The 15,462-nt window shown below is 50.7% G+C and overlaps 2 protein-coding genes across 2 annotated transcripts in view; one reads left to right on the top strand and one right to left on the bottom strand.

Annotated features, from left to right (window-relative positions):
• fam184b (family with sequence similarity 184 member B) overlaps nt 1–1,646 on the top strand; it is a 23,757-nt gene extending 22,111 nt beyond the window's left edge. The window contains exons 16-18 of the mRNA XM_056586815.1: nt 349–459; nt 617–1,014; nt 1,565–1,646. Coding sequence (XP_056442790.1) covers nt 349–459; nt 617–1,014; nt 1,565–1,646 — 591 coding nt within the window. The remainder of the gene's footprint in view (nt 1–348; nt 460–616; nt 1,015–1,564) is intronic.
• A 913-nt stretch (nt 1,647–2,559) lies between these two features.
• On the bottom strand, nt 2,560–15,425 carry haspin (histone H3 associated protein kinase). Its single transcript, XM_056586816.1, has 15 exons — nt 15,082–15,425; nt 14,463–14,597; nt 13,781–13,888; nt 11,759–13,661; nt 10,290–10,449; nt 9,532–9,650; nt 8,743–8,934; nt 7,029–7,114; nt 6,442–6,504; nt 5,963–6,054; nt 5,709–5,788; nt 5,371–5,459; nt 5,053–5,201; nt 4,269–4,371; nt 2,560–4,155 (listed from the first exon to the last, which is right to left on the bottom strand). The coding sequence occupies exons 1-15, from the start codon at nt 15,240–15,242 to the stop codon at nt 3,954–3,956; spliced, it is 3,642 nt and encodes a 1,213-aa protein (XP_056442791.1). The 5' UTR covers nt 15,243–15,425; the 3' UTR covers nt 2,560–3,953.
• Between the last annotated feature and the right edge of the window lie 37 nt (nt 15,426–15,462).

Genomic DNA, 15,462 nt, shown 5'->3' with positions numbered 1-15,462 from the left:
AGAGCAGAAGACGTAGGCTGTCACAACAAGTACCCTACAGTGCATGCAGTGAGGCGAATCAAAAATCGAATCAAAATGATATGCTTGCGGGTTTCTCCTTCGTGTGCTCCCTCCCTCCCCCCCCCCCCCCCCCCCCCACCACCTCTTCATCCTCCTCCTCGACTTCGTCCTCCTCCCTCTCCTCCTCCCCATCCCTCTCTTCCTCACCCTTTCATCTCCCCCACCTCCTCCTCCCCCTCCACCCCACCTCCTCCTCCCCCCCTCCTCCTCCACCCCTGCCCTCTCCTTCGTCCTGTCCCTCCACCTCCCCATCCCGAACCATCTCCCCCCCCCTCCCCCCTCTTCCAGGACGAGCGCCACCTGCTGCAGGTGCACCCCCCGGAGTCCGGGGACAACGGCAGAGAGAGCGCCTGGCTCCGCGATAAGCCCCGCCCCGGCAGCAGCACGCCCACCATGGGGGTGAGATCGATTGTACGTTCTGATGTTCAGTTCGCGTCACGACGCCCCCCACACACACGCACACACACCAAACAACCAATCAGCGAGCAGATAGCCGCGGGCGTGGCGCCGCCGGTAACGCTTGTGGCCGCGTGTGTGTGTGTCCCCCGTCTGACAGAGGAAGCAACCGGAGGAGCCGCCGCCGCGCCTGGGCTCCGCCCCCGCCGCCGCCGCCTCCTCCTCCTCCTTCGACCGGGTCCTCTTCCCGCCGCACTCGGCCTCCCCGCCGCTGACGCAGCGCGCCTCCTCCACCCTCCCGCACTCCTCCGCCTCCCACCCCCACTACTCCACCTCCTCGCTGCCGCACAAGCACACGCCGCTCTCCCTGGGGCCGCACGCCTCGCCCTCGCTGCCCCGCTCGGGGGCCCGCGCGCAGCGCAGCTCCTGCACCCCGCCCACCCCGGCGCCCACCGCCCCGCTGCCCGTCTGCCCCTCCCCCCAGATGGGCATCCGCTACGTCAAGCCATCGTCGTCCCGGGAGACGCGCCCGCACCCGCCGCAAGGCCAGCACGCCAGGTAAGCCCCGCCCCCGTTGTGTGATGATGCTCCGCCCCCCCCTCCCTCTCTGACGGGCTCCGTGGTTCTGACCAGCGGTGTGGTGTGGGGGGGGCGGTTAGTGGGGGTACTGGGTATGACGTCATTAAAAACGAATCCCGCGCCGCACAATCAGAGGAAGTTTAAGGTTTGGTTATTTGACGAATATGGAAACTGTAGCTAATCTCAATTAGTAAAAAATCAACATGTTTGTTAATAATATTGCTTCTTTCTCATTACCTCACATATATCAACAGCAGGCCTACCCACGGGTCTAGACAAACACTCACATGTCACTCAACAGTAACACATCTATGGAGCAAATCCAAAATAACCAAAGCCCCCCCAACATGGCCATGCTACCACCACTTATAAAAAATGCTGAAAATAGTGGGCGGAGGGCGCCCACTATTTTCAGCATTTTTTATAAGTGGTGGTAGCATGGTCATGTTGGGGGGGCTTTGGTTATTTTGGACCAGGTAGCCCCGCCCACCAGGTTCTGACCGTGCGCCGCTGTGTCTTGTCTTTAAAGGGGGTCCTACCTTGAGAGCAGAGGTGGCGGCGGGACGGAGGGGGTGAAGCAGGAGTGGTACACCAAATACTTCTCCTTCTGAAGGACGCCCCCCCCCCCCCACCCACCCGCACATAAACGGTCATCGCTTCAGTTCATCGCTTCTCAACACACAAGGGCCTTACACTATGAAGACAGCACATGATGGGATGGCGCTCTTCCAACAGCCCCCTGCGTCGTCACCGAGGGGGTTCTCAACGTGTGGAGTTGACTCAGGGTTCTCCCCCCCGCCATTCAGAGCACAAATAAGGAGCCAACAAAGTACGAGCGAGAAAAGAGGACAGACCTACCTGCACACATGAGCATGTTGATTGTAATCGTTTCAAAAAAGCTCTGCATCGGTTTTTTTGGCGGGGAAAAACAAGGAACAACTGAGAATGTGAAATTGTAATTATTACTCCCACAATCACTTAATTTATTTTTTATTGAAAACGATGAAAATAAATGTTTTGATGCTGCCAGATGCGGAGAAGCGTGTGAGTGATTGCAGAAGTGAATCCAGTCACTGGCACCTTCAGTGGTTTCAAAAAGTACAACACAACACCTTTGGCTTCCATTCACACGCCTTTGTCAACCGGCGGCCATTTTTAGACCGATCCATATTTTTATTCTGTTCAAAACGAAGTAAGAAAAGAAATGAAAGCGTTTGTTCCGATACCAAGCTGCTACAGCAGTGTGCAGATGTAAAGACTTCAAGGATTAGTTGTAATTGTTGAAGCCGGACGAAAAATAGGTGGATAAATAGGTTTTTGTTGTTATGGCGCTTACCGGTCCATACACTGAAGTCCACACGCCTGCAGGTTGAGATAAGTTACGTTACCCCGGTGACTGGCGGCGTTTCTGAGTCACGCCCATATTAGGACGGTGAACGAAGATTTCAGAAGACAGCCGCTAACCCCATGCTCGTTGCTTTGTAGTAGTAGAGGCCTCTCCACCCTTAAACCCACCCTCACGCACACGAGCACATCGCCTCCACCCGCAACCCGACCAGCAGGCTCCATCCGTCTACATCGCCTCAAAGCTCAACCAAAAAGTGCTTCTCCAGAACATGCCTGACCTCTTCTGACAAACACAACCGGGCCTCCGGTCTCCATCCATTTTGGGATGCCTTATCGTTTGAATTCATTTTAAGTCTTCCTTTGTAAAAAAAAAAAAAAAAAAGAATAAACTAAAACGAACAAAAAGGGATATATATCTATAGATACAGAAACATACGACACATTGTTAACAATTATTGATCCTTAATCCTTATCATGACTCAAAACAAGCGACAGCATCACATTACGGTAACTTCATGTATGGGGAAGACGGTAAATGCTCTCACACACACACACACACAAAGACACACCAAGTTGGAGCTGGTTTCAAATGCAAAAATGTATTATATCTTAAGAAATGAATAAATATTTTGTTTTTATATGCCTTTGTTTTATTATATTATGTATGTCCGTTGAAGTATTGTTTCGTCTTGACAATGTATTTGCAGGACTTACTTTTTATTTTTTAAATTACTAAATAAAAGTATATTCCAGGAATTGTCTACACAAACAAGTCCAGAAACAGTACTTGAGTTCTTTCTTTGCATAAAACCAAATTCCTCTGTCCCAAAACATTTCTTTATATGCCATACGAAGGTTAGGGCCACGTTGCAATGATCGTTTCATATTCTCCCCAGTTAAACTTCAGTATTGAAAGAATCGTATGTATGAACTAGTGATAAAGTACACATAAAGTGTCCATCTGTTGGCGTCTGTGATTAATAAGTAGCCTGTGTGAGGCCTCATTATCTACAGGTGATGATGTACCACGAGTTAATACCGTCCGCTCTCATCCATCAAAATTATAGACATACCACGTTTACATCTCATTTATTTATTAACTTGGGATCGACCGATATGGATTTTTTAAGACATATAAAGATTTATTTTTTCATCAGCCTTAGCCGATGACCGATACGCCGATACCGATTTTCCTTAAGCCATTATTTGGAGCCGATACTACCCTGGAAATCCAGAGTTCTCGCGAGAGCACAATTTGAGTTTGCTTAGCGAGTCACTCAGGGAACGAGCAATATACTCGTGTATTTTCTGGGCCACCCCTGGCCCAGAACATTAACCAATCACATCGATGTATCAATATAGGCGGGAGCAAAAGCGTTGCTGTTTTACCGATCGGATACGGTAAAGTCGTATCTATTGGTTAACTCCACTGGTCTGGATACGTCACCCCTTGTATCCTGATTGGTAGTAGCGTTATCCAATGTGTGTTCTCCAGTGGCAATTAAAAAAATTGAACATTTATTGAAAAATTATGCCAAAAATAAAAAACGACACACACACACACACACACACTACTGGAACAGCGGGCAGCTCCGGAGGGCTTCGGTGGCCGAACTGTATTGGAGCACGTTGTCGTGGAAATGTGTGAGCATCTTCCGCATCTGGATATGGCCGCGGCCACCATTGCCCCGGTACTTCATGGATTGCAGCTTGCCGCTCAGGTAATGGAGCCACATGACGTTGGAGTGGGGCCGGTAGGCGTTCCAGTTGTTGCTGCACACATTGGAGAAGAAAAGAGAGAGAGCCAGGTAAGACGACGGCGGTGACCCCCTAGAGGGCGGCCCGACCGGGGACGCGTGTTGAGGGGACGTTTGTGGGACACTGACCCGTTGGCCTGCCGCATCAGCCTGTAGATGTCGAACTGATAGTCTCCCTGGCCCGTGAACAGCTCCTCTTCGTTGGAGATGTCACATGACACCGTCAGGCCGTCTGGAGGAAGAGACACCGCCGACAATAAGAGACCGGACCCACTTATTGGGTGATGGAAGCGTGCACAGCGCCCACTAGTGGTGGGGCTAGGCTATACCTGCTGAGGTTTCTCATCGACCATCCATCCGTTTTCTGTTCATGTTTCTTATTGGGTGATGGAAGCGTGCACAGCGCCCACTAGTGGTGGGGCTAGGCTATACCTGTTGAGGTTTCTCATCGACCAACCATCCGTTTTCTGTTCATGCTTTAAGGCGACATACCACCAGGTTTGAGTGTGATGAAAATCGGTGAAAAATCTGTCTCTTCCGAAGAGGCAGATTTTCAACACGGCTTGTAACGGCTAATCACACTCACCTGGTGGTATAATGTATCACCTTGGACAATGGAGAAAAAAATCCTTTTTTCAAAAAGACACTTTGTACTTTGCAAGATTATGCAGGCGTAGTTAATCACAGCCTTTACATGATCGTTTGAGCAGAAGATCTTTGGAATGGGACATTATTTCACCAGCGTGTAACACTGAGAGAAAGTGCTGCTGGTCTGAAAATTAAAATAATCCAGCCAACCCACATAGTAGAACCTGCCACCCCTACTGGCTACCACATAATGAATTGATTACCCTTTAAAAGCAGATAAGCAAGAATGGGAGGGAATGAAAGAAAAAATAAAACAAGGACTGACCGATTTCCAGCCTGGACAGCGAGAAATCAATGATGTGGACGAGCACCCCTTTGGTGTCCAAAGAGTGGTTTGTTCCGTCGAGGAGGAAGGTCGCTGCCCCTTTCTTGGCCTTGGTGGTTTCCACCAGAACATTGCCCCAGTGGAGGTCCCTGGGGAGAGCAGAACCTATTTTTAGAGGCTGCTGAACATCAGTCATACCGACACTGGCCTCAGACAGAACCTTCCCGTCGCAAACAGAAGGCGCTTTTAAAATAGAATGCATTCTATTATTATTAACAAAAACAGAAACCAGTGGTTGAGAGAGAGAGAGTGATCTACCTGTGTTCAAAGCACAGCTCCTGTTCGGCCACAGCCAGCGCAGCGGTCACCTGGTGTAGGATACTCTTGGCCACAGACAGGGAGGACAGCTGGGAAACGCCAGAGGTTAGCACATCAATAACCCCACGAGCGTGGAGTCATGCCTGGCTGTGTTCGACATGACATCCTCTGGTCAGTCAGTCAGTCAGTCAGTCAGTCAGTGTGTGTCTGTGTCCGTCTGTGTGTCCCGTCTGTGTGTCCCCTCTGTGTGTCCCCTCTGTGTGTCCCGTCTGTGTGTCCCGTCTGTGTGTCCCGTCTGTGTGTCCCGTCTGTGTGTCTGTGTGTTATTTTGTGCTCACCGTTCCGTTGCAGTTCTCCAGGTCACTGCCCCCGAACTCAAACTCCAGGATGAGGAATAACTGCTGCGGCTCGAAGAAATCTGAAAGGGACGCAAACGCACACGAGACAAGCTGGCGTTACGTCACGACGAGCGCGTCACCGCACACTGCCTTGCTCAGGGTCGGTGGAAGGACACACCAAGCAGATAGGTCGAGGAAAGACCAACGTCTAGGACATCTCTCTAATGTAACGTGGCAGGAGGAGGCCCTCTGACCTGGTCTGTCGTTCTCGGAGCCTTTGCACTGGTCGAAGGCGTCCCAGGCCTGCAGCATCACTGGAGGGTAGCAGCCCTGGACACAGTGCAGGCTGGGAGAGAGAACCATACAGCGGGAAGGTCAAGCTCAAAAGCGGCCTTTTGGTGAGGCTTTTAATTACAACTTATTCATCTATTTAGTTGATTTTATTAATTTTTTCACAAAAATGAATCACTCTGGGTATAGATGGTTGGGAGGGATGTGTGAAAAGGTTGGGTGTGTCATGGGGGGGGGGGGTTGTATTAAGCACTTTGTATTACGTTTGCATATATAAAAATAAATATCTACAAATAAAGTTTGATTGTTTGTTTGATTGATTGATTGATTGATTCGTCGTGTTTCGGTGCCTGGTTGGTTCGGATCTGTCCGACCACGGACAGGATGTGGGAGGATGTGTGAGGGTGGGGCGACGGCGGGGGAGGCCTGGAGGAGAACTCACTCCTGGAGTCCGATGAAGCCGTTGGTCTGGTTGTGCGTCTTGTTCCTCAGGTCACTGAGCTCCCTGACGGAACACAAACACACACACGGTTCATCCGCTTAACCCCCGTGCTAGCTCATGTTAAGATAGCATTAGCATATGGTCATGTAAGGCTAGCATCAGCGTGTGTGTGTGATGATCCACTGGCCATGCCATGTTAAGCTAGCATTAGCGTGTGCGTTATGGACATGTTAGGCTAGCATTAGCGTTTAGCGTGTGCTTTAGGGTCATGTTAAGCTAGCGTTAGCTTGTGCGTTATAGTCATGTTAGGCTAGCATTAGTGTGTGCGTCATGGAAATGTTTAGCTAGCATTAGCGAGTGCGTTATGGTCATGCTAAGATAGCATTAGCGTGTGTGTTATGGTCATGCTAAGCTAGCATTAGCATGTGCATTATGGTCGTGCTAAGCTAGCATTAGCGTGTGCGTTATGGACATGTTAGGCTAGCATTAGCGTGGACGTTAAGGACATGTTAATCTAGCATTAGCGTGTGCGTTATGGTCATGCTAAGATGGCATTAGCGTGTGCGCTACAGTCCCCTGGTCCTCACTTGGATATGATGATCTCAGCGAGGATTTCCCCAAAGGTCTTCTGAGGCTCTCCGTTCACAGTTTTGCTGCCCTCCACTGGAATGATCTAGAAGAAGGGGAAGAACCACGACCGTGGGTCAATGACAACACAGAAGCTGGGGACTCTTAAGAGGCCAGGGCATAAATATCGCTAGTGTAGCAACAACAACAGTACACGCATCTAAATCTATTTAAATGGTGATATTAAAAAGGTGACAGTTTCTACCACCAGGCGTAAGTGTGATTAGCCATTACAATCCGCATTGAAAATCTGCCCCTTCTGACATCACAAGTGGACGTGTCCACCTAGATGTGTGCTGGATTGATCAGTCTACTAGCCTAGCCAATGGACTGTATCAAACGTTGCTCATCTATCGGTCGCACATCTAGGTGGACACACCCACTAGCTTTTTGACCCAGAGGCTGATTTTCAAAACGGCTCTTATCGGCTAATCACACTCACACCTGGTAGTATAATGTCACCTTTAACTACTTACCTTTAAATGGGGAAAAAATTGCTAGATTTAGGCCCAATCCCATTTCTACCCTCACCCCTTCCCCCTTCCCCTTCAAAACAAGGGGGAGGGGGAAGGGGTAAGGGGTAGAAATGGGATTGGGCCTTATAATCTTACAAAGAAACGCCCATCTTGCCTTCAGACATAAAACCCAATGTATTGCGTATTTTCTACAGCCTACAATGTATTTTCTGTTCCAGCAATCATTTACACACACACACACACACACACACACACACACACACACACACACACACACACACACACACACACACACACACACACACACACACACACACACACACACACACACACACACACACACACACACACACACACACACAGCGTGTGCGGACTCTAAAGCCCAACTATAGAGTGTTGGGCTTTGACTTTTGCCCAAAAATCATTTTTGAAGTTTGTATATTTATTTATATTAATATTCGAATAATTATTAATAATATGTTGACCATTAAATACCTTCAGTAAAACCTATGGTATAAACTTAGGTTGTATATATTTTGTCCACCAGAGGGCAGTGTATCAGTCAAATTGACGTTGACTGCAGCTTGCCGATGTGTAGTGTGACAGGTGGGCTCTCAAGTTGCTGGTTGTCCCGTGGTATGAGAGTTTGGTCCTAGATATTCTACATATTACTTTATCCTTGCCGGTTATTTTCCCCTGTATTTTTTCGAACCCAAAGTAGCGTCACACTTTGCTTTTGAAATGGGCAGGAGTGTAAATTTCGATCTCCTCCTCTGTTGTCGGTGTTGACTCAGGCATTGTTTTGCTATAAAATACTAAATTGGCGCAAACCCGGACGCATCGCCACCGACAGGAGCCCAGATTACCAATAATAGCCATGCTAATGATCTCGCGATTCACAACTTCACCAGGCGTGAAAAAGCCTCAGAATCTGAATTAAAAACAACGTTCAAGCAAAGACATTTACAAAAAAGAATGCCCATAACAGGTTTGAATATTAAGTGCTGCCTAATATTCGTTTGAATATTGATTGATTTTTTGATACCGAAGTTCGGAGTCAAAGCCCTAACAGACACACACACACACACACACACACACACACACACACACACACACACACACACACACACACACACACACACACACACACACACACACACACACACACACACACACACACACACACACACACACACACCTTGATGGCCACCGTCTGGTCCGAGGCGTTGGTGGTGGAGAACACCTCTCCGAAGGTGCCCTCCCCGACCTTGAGGCATCGGGCCAGGCGGTGGGGGAGGATGCTCTCCTCCCAGGACAGCGGCCCCTGCTGGCCGCACTCGGAGTACACCTTCTGGGCGTCCGACAGGTCCTCCCCGTTCTGGGACGCCGACTGGGGGGGGCAGGGGGGAGAGGGGGAGGGGGGAGCCAGGGGGGGGAGAGGTGAGGGAGAGGGGGGAGCCAGAGGGGGGAGAGGTGAGGGAGAGGGGGGAGCCAGAGGGGGGAGAGGTGAGGGAGATGGGGGAGGGAGAGGGGGGAGCCAGAGGGGGGAGAGGTGAGGGAGAGGGGGGAGGGAGAGGGGGGAGCCAGAGGGGGGAGAGGTGAGGGAGAGGTGAGGTAGAGGTGAGGGGGGAGCCAGAGGGGGGAGAGGTGAGGGAGAGGGGGGAGAGGTGAGGGAGAGGTGAGGGAAAGGGAGAGGGGGGAGCCAGAGGGGGGAGAGGTGAGGGAGAGGGGGGAGGGATGAGCCAGAGGGAGGGAGGGAGAGGGAGAGGGGAGAGGGAGAGGTGAGGGAGAGGGGGGAGGGGGGAGCCGGATGGGGGAGAGGGTTGAGCCAGACGCAGGGGGTGATGTCTAGACTCATGCTAGTGGAATATACAAATCCTTTGATGCTTTTAGGATAGGTGTATGGTGCAGGTGCACCAATGGTATTCTATAAACAAATGTACAATAAATAACCACAAACATTAGGGGTTGGTCAGTGTGTGCGTACCTGAGGGGGGCTGAGCAGCAGCGAGGCTCTGCTATGGTCCCGGTATGGGGTTTGAGTGAACGCGGTGAAGAGCTCCGTGCTGATGTCCCTACTGGAGGAGTCTTCGAGATTGACCACGACTAGGGACAGAGAGGGGGCAGGGAGACACGAGAGAGCGCTCATAAGACACATGGTTCACCATTGTAGTGACAAAAGTTATCTGGGTAGAGAGCTTGCGTTACATTTGGGACTCATGCACCAACCCTACCAGACAAACAGAAAATAAACCGTCCCTCCAGAAAAACGCGATTATGCGATCGCATAATTCAACGCAAAACAGCCTTTCACAGCATAAATTGCCGATTTCCGCTCAAAATATGTGGGGCTTGCATGATTGCATAATCCCCGCATTTCCGTTGCAAAAAAGTCACATATATCTTAGCAGAAAGTAGAAAAACGTTGCGTTTACTTCCCACAAGAGCAGCCAGTTCCCACTGTTGCCATGGGAACGTTATGAAGTGACGAAATTACGCGACTGCATTTTTCGCAAGCTCCCACAATTTCATTGCAATAAAATTGCATAAATATGCCTTATATTTCATCGCATTTTTTAATAAAACGTGACGCATAATCAAGGATTTTGGGCCGCAACAATCACAAAATAACGCCGCATTTTTCTGGAGGGACTGAATAAAGTGATTTGAAGTTGAATGTTTTAGCTACGAGACCTATCCCCGGTCTTTAACGGGGGTTAAAGGTCACCCTCTGCCCTCCGGTACCTCTCTTCTTGCGGTGCACGGAGAGGGACGCCTTCAGTCGGCTCCAGGTGTGCGTGTTGGGCGTGAAGTCTGCCAGCACGGAGGACAGGTTGAGGCCGTGGGCCCGGACTGGGGAGGACAGCAGTCCACTGCTGCCACGAAGGGGGCCCTGGCTCCACACCTGCATAGCGCGCACACACGCACACACACACACACACACACACACACACACACACACACACACACACACACACACACACACACACACACACACACACACACACACACACACACACACACACACACACACACACACACACACACGTGAAAACCTGCTTGTTTGAACGGTTTTTAGAATTCAAACCAACATTACAATGTAATAGAACACAATTTGGAAATCGCAAAGGTTACGTTTTGGCATTTGTTGCTGTTACTGACTACAGATCAGCACGTTCTGTGGCTCTTTCCCTCTTACAATTCGATCGATATATTAAGATGCTATAATATCAATTCATGCATCAATTCATCTCAACACAATGGTCTGGCGTAAAGGAAAGAGCAGTTTATATGTTGACTGCTTCCAATGTTGTGTTGGTCAGACTATAGAATGATTTATTGCTTGTTTAGTGAATAATACAGAACATAAGGAAAATTAGGCTACGTTTACATGATGACGGTCTGAACAGAAGACGCAAAAGTGGCGTCGCGTCTTCACTTTTTATTCCGCGTTTAGACAAGCGTTTTCGGGAGGAAATCTGCGGGCATACGGTGACGCAAAAGTGTCTGGAATTCGATTTGGTATGCATGTCAGGCGGCTAGGTGGTGCTGTGATACACTATCACACAACACCGCCATGTCTGAGCGCATGGGTAGAATCTTCCTTCTTCTTATCTGCGCCGCAAAAACCAAAACATAACTACAGATCCTTCTCTGTTCAGTAATACTATCTGTACATATCCTGTGCATATCGTGGAGAGACTCCTGTACGCATGGATATAGTCCAACATGTTTATATCCCTGTACTGGCGCATGGACGTGACTTAAACGCGTACGCGACGTGAGCAGATCTGAGCAGAGTTTTGCGTCTTGGTAGTCACGGAAACGCTACGGCGGAGCGTATTCAAGTTTTCCACTCTGGAGGGTGGTTTCAGATTTTTGCGTGTTTAAGCCCCAAAAAAATGCCTTCACCGTCTAAACGAAAGGCACTTCAAATAAAATATTTTGTCATTTTTACCCGCAAGTGTCCTTGTGTAAACGGGACCTCATCATCGCAATTAGTTTTGTTTTTCAATAATTATTTCCCCGAATCCCTTCAGCCCTAACATTTAGAGTTGCTCTTCATGTCAATACTAACTGTTCTTCTTTTCTTGTTTAACCAGGTTGAAACATCACATGCTGCTTATAATTGGAAAACGGAAAACAAGAAGTAGCCCGGTTTAGACATTTAGAATACAGTACAGGGGACATTCGGGTCCAAACGACATTCTGACCGTGGATGGTTTATGCTGCAGGGAGAGCGGCTCCGTGAAGCTGCATTCTCCGGCCTTCGGGGCCCCGCGGGGGGGCCCGGGTCTGCCCTGGAACAGGAGGGTGCTGCTGGTGTTGCTCTGGTCCTTCCAGCGACTGACGCTCAGGCCGCTGATGCATGCCTTCCTCGCCGTCCCGGACCCCTGGTCCTTGGACAAGCACCTCTTCCTCTTCACTTTTGGAGCCTTGGTCGCCGCCTTCCTTTGGGCGGGCTTTGTGAGAGGCTCAGCGGCCTGGGCGTCTGGAGCGACGGCCACCTCCGGGACGCCCTTCGAGGAGCTCTTTCTCCTGGGAGAGCGTGCGGGCCGCTCGGCTTCGTCTGGCTCAGGTCCGTCTGGGGCCGGGCCGCTCCGGGGGGCCGGGCCGGGGTCTGGGGTCCTCTTGACCAGCACGGAGCAGGGCTTTGTGAGACACGCCTCCTGCGGCGTGGTTGCAGGTTCCGGGGGCCCGGCTACACCGCCCCCCCGGTCCGGGGGAGGAGGAGTCGGGCATGGGACCGCCCTGCACCGACTAGCGGTACTCGTCCTGTCACGCTTGCGTCCTGCCTGATCCGTTTGAGGAGCAGAGGAGCTTTCGGACGGCTTTGCCGTTTGTTCGACAGTGTGACTCCTCGGACTGGATGCTTCAAGTTGGAGCGGCGTAGTCGCGGGCTGCGGTGACAACGACACTCTCCGGAGGGGAACATGGCACTCCTTCGGCCTGAGGTCTGCGCCCCGCTCTTCGACGGGAGGGCTGTCCTCCAGTGGGCGAGTGCCGCTTGCACCCGCCACACTACAATCACTGTCCTCGTCGTTGTCCCGATCCACATCCACCTCCTCCTCTTCGTCGTCCTCATCATCATCAACAATGTAGGTAGGATCTATACAGACACAAGACAGGTCCTCGGAGTCCTCTGAACAAGTTGTGTTATCCACTGACACGAAACCGTCGGTAAACTGTGCCGACTGACGGTCGGCGGAGCTCGAGGCTGACTGTGAAAAGCCCGCCGTCCGATCGCCGTGGGCGGACACGGCGGGCTGTCGCTCAGTAACGTCCCCGGCGTGCGACGTCGGGGTCGGGCCGGGGGTCGCTCCGTTCCCCTCGGACCGCGCTGGGTCCACCGAGTGGCTGTCGTCGACAGACTCTGTCGACCGGGGTGTTTTCTGAAAATGGCCTGAACTTGACCCATCCAGGGATCCTGGGATCAGCTTTTCCAACCTCTCCAACGCCACAGTGCAGTGCTCGGTCAGACAGATATGCTTTAAAACCTCCAACATCCATTCCGGCCATTCCGGCCATGCCGGCGCAGACACGAAGCGGCTGTCGTTGTCGGTGTCAGAGGATATGTGGGAGGAGGCGGCTGGGAAGGGGATGCCGTCCGTCACGTAGGGACACCCCGTCTCCTCATCTCGGCTCTTGGCATTGGGAGCGTGGAACGGGTCCCCCGGCGAGTGCAGGTCCTCTTGGGACGTACAGAGGAAACTCAAACGGCTCAAGGTGTCCTGGGGAGGGGCGGCGGTGGGGACCGTGGCGGCAGAGGGACTTCGGCGCGGTCCATTGCGCCGAGAGACCGACGGAGTGGAGCAGAACAGGGGCTTGCTGGGAGAGGGTGCGAGAACGCGCTCGGCGGCGTCCGCCGGGGAAACCTCCGGTCGGTGTGGGTCGGCGACGAGGCTCAGAGTCACCGAGCCTGGCTCGGACACGTCCGAGGTGCAGCTCTGAAGAGCGGTGGCCGGCCGGGGGATCCGACGGGGCGCGACGGACTCTTGGTTCGCCACAAACTCAGCAGAGGAGTTCAGGAAGCTGCAGCTGGCCTTACCGCGGACATCGCGCGGGGGGGCTGCCCTGCGGAGGGTCACGTAGCGGCCCGCTGAAGGAACAGGGGCACTGACGGGCGAGAGAGGTAAAGACACACAAAGGACAGACAGTGTTGAGACCAAGGAAGGGACGCGGAAGGGCTTCTAATGTCAAATACTATCGGTTGGATCAACCGTATTAACACTTACTTTATCAACTTTTTCTTCCGTTGCGCAGTAACCTTACTTCTTTTCGGGCGAGATGTGAAGTCCACTTCGCTCTCGCTGCTGTCTAATGACGGCTTGGCAGTCGTCCACCTGCAGACACAGACACCAGTGAGCATATGTGTATCAATTCGGGATACCAGCAACAGATTTACAACTATCCACTGACTATTAGATAATAGAGATAGAAATGTCACAACGCAATTTAATTCTTACTTGTGAGGATTCAATTATTCTGAGTGACGCTAAGACCATCACATGCTCAGGACCGATCCAGCAGTTCTACAATGTTGTAGCAGAGCTTCCTGGGGGGAGACTACACAATACCCTCGGGGCTGGACACACCAGAAACTGCATGGGGTGAAGTAACGCCCTGTTTTCTGTTTTATTATTAGAAAACCTATTGATTGCAGTAGTTGTTTTCATGTAAAGCTGTTTTTTCATCTTTAACTACCTGTAAGTATTTGTGCTGCTACAAGTTACAACTGCTAGACGAGTGAATGTTCACCAACTACAGCAGACAGATCCCTGTCTCAAACTAACATGAATGGTCGAAAATAATTTGAAGCAAAGAAAGAGAAAAGCCCTTTTCATTGGGTTGATGACATCACGGCCGCATTGTTGTTGGCCAAACCCCTAGGTAATTGTTCTGAGCCTCCAACCAGACCTGCTGTACTTCTTCCTCTGCTTAACCGGAGATTCAACGGCAGGGGACGTGTTTTCCTTCTCCTTCTGACACACCGGCACTTTTCGTTTGGCAGGTCGCCTTCCCTTACGGCTGGCGAAAGTAGCGCTCTCCATGCTGCATGAATGGACGGCATCATCAGCATCATGCACAACAGCATATTGCTCATCAATTACAGGACCCACTCAAAACAACAAACTGAAAATCGTAAAGTAAATTACTGCAAATGTAAGGACATTAATATGCATTTAACTTTATGGCATGTACAGGTATTGACAGCCCATTATGCATCATCCAGACATTTAAATATATATAGGCTAGCTGTAACGATAGCGAATACATGGCACTATTCGCCAGCATCGGCCAGAAAAACTTCCGTCTTGCTCTCTATTTATGTGTATTCTTCTTCGCCATAATGTCATCTTCTATAACTCTACATCGACCATTGTGGAATTGTATTCCATGTGAATAATAAAAGGTCATCAACAGCGATGAGCAGTGGAAGGAAATAACTCAAGGGGAAACCAAAACGCCATTAAAAGTAATCGACTAGATTTGAATGAGTAACACCACTAGTGTGCAGTAAAAAGCCCTCCTGTACCTGATCTCCGGGGCTATGGGGGGCTCCCAGACAGAGGAGTCCGCCCCGGTGGAGAGGCTGGAGTCGAATGCCAGTTTGTGGCTGTTAGGAGAGATCCAGGCAGGGATTTTCCGAAGATGCTTGCTATACGTTTTCATAAAAAGCGGCCTCCCAAGATCCATCTTGAATTTCGAACTTTATAGCGTATATAACCTCGAAATTGAGATTATAGACATTACGGGGATGGGATTCAAACGTATAGAGTCGAATAAGTGAACCGTTTAATCATTTCCTGCAACCGCCCCTGGTTCAAAATACACCTTCAGGTGATTGGTCAATTCCACAGGAAGTTCAGAAGGTTGAAAATGCTGCAGTGACCACAGCGCTCCCTGGTGACGGTTT

The sequence above is a fragment of the Gadus chalcogrammus genome, chromosome 3 (genome assembly GCF_026213295.1).
Source record: "Gadus chalcogrammus isolate NIFS_2021 chromosome 3, NIFS_Gcha_1.0, whole genome shotgun sequence".
NCBI lineage: Eukaryota > Metazoa > Chordata > Actinopteri > Gadiformes > Gadidae > Gadus > Gadus chalcogrammus.
Note: the sequence above shows the minus strand (reverse complement) of the source record. Positions and strands in the feature narration are given on the sequence as shown.

Coding starts and splice junctions, on each gene's coding strand:
- haspin (XM_056586816.1), bottom strand. CDS start 15,242: ATGGATCTTGGGAGGCCGCTTTTTATGAAAACGTATAGCAAGCATCTT. Junction 8,935..9,531: donor TGCTGCTCAGCCCCCCTCAG/GTACGCACACAC, acceptor TGCCCCCCCCAG/TCGGCGTCCCAGAACGGGGA. Junction 6,055..6,441: donor GGCTTCATCGGACTCCAGGA/GTGAGTTCTCCT, acceptor TCTCTCTCCCAG/CCTGCACTGTGTCCAGGGCT.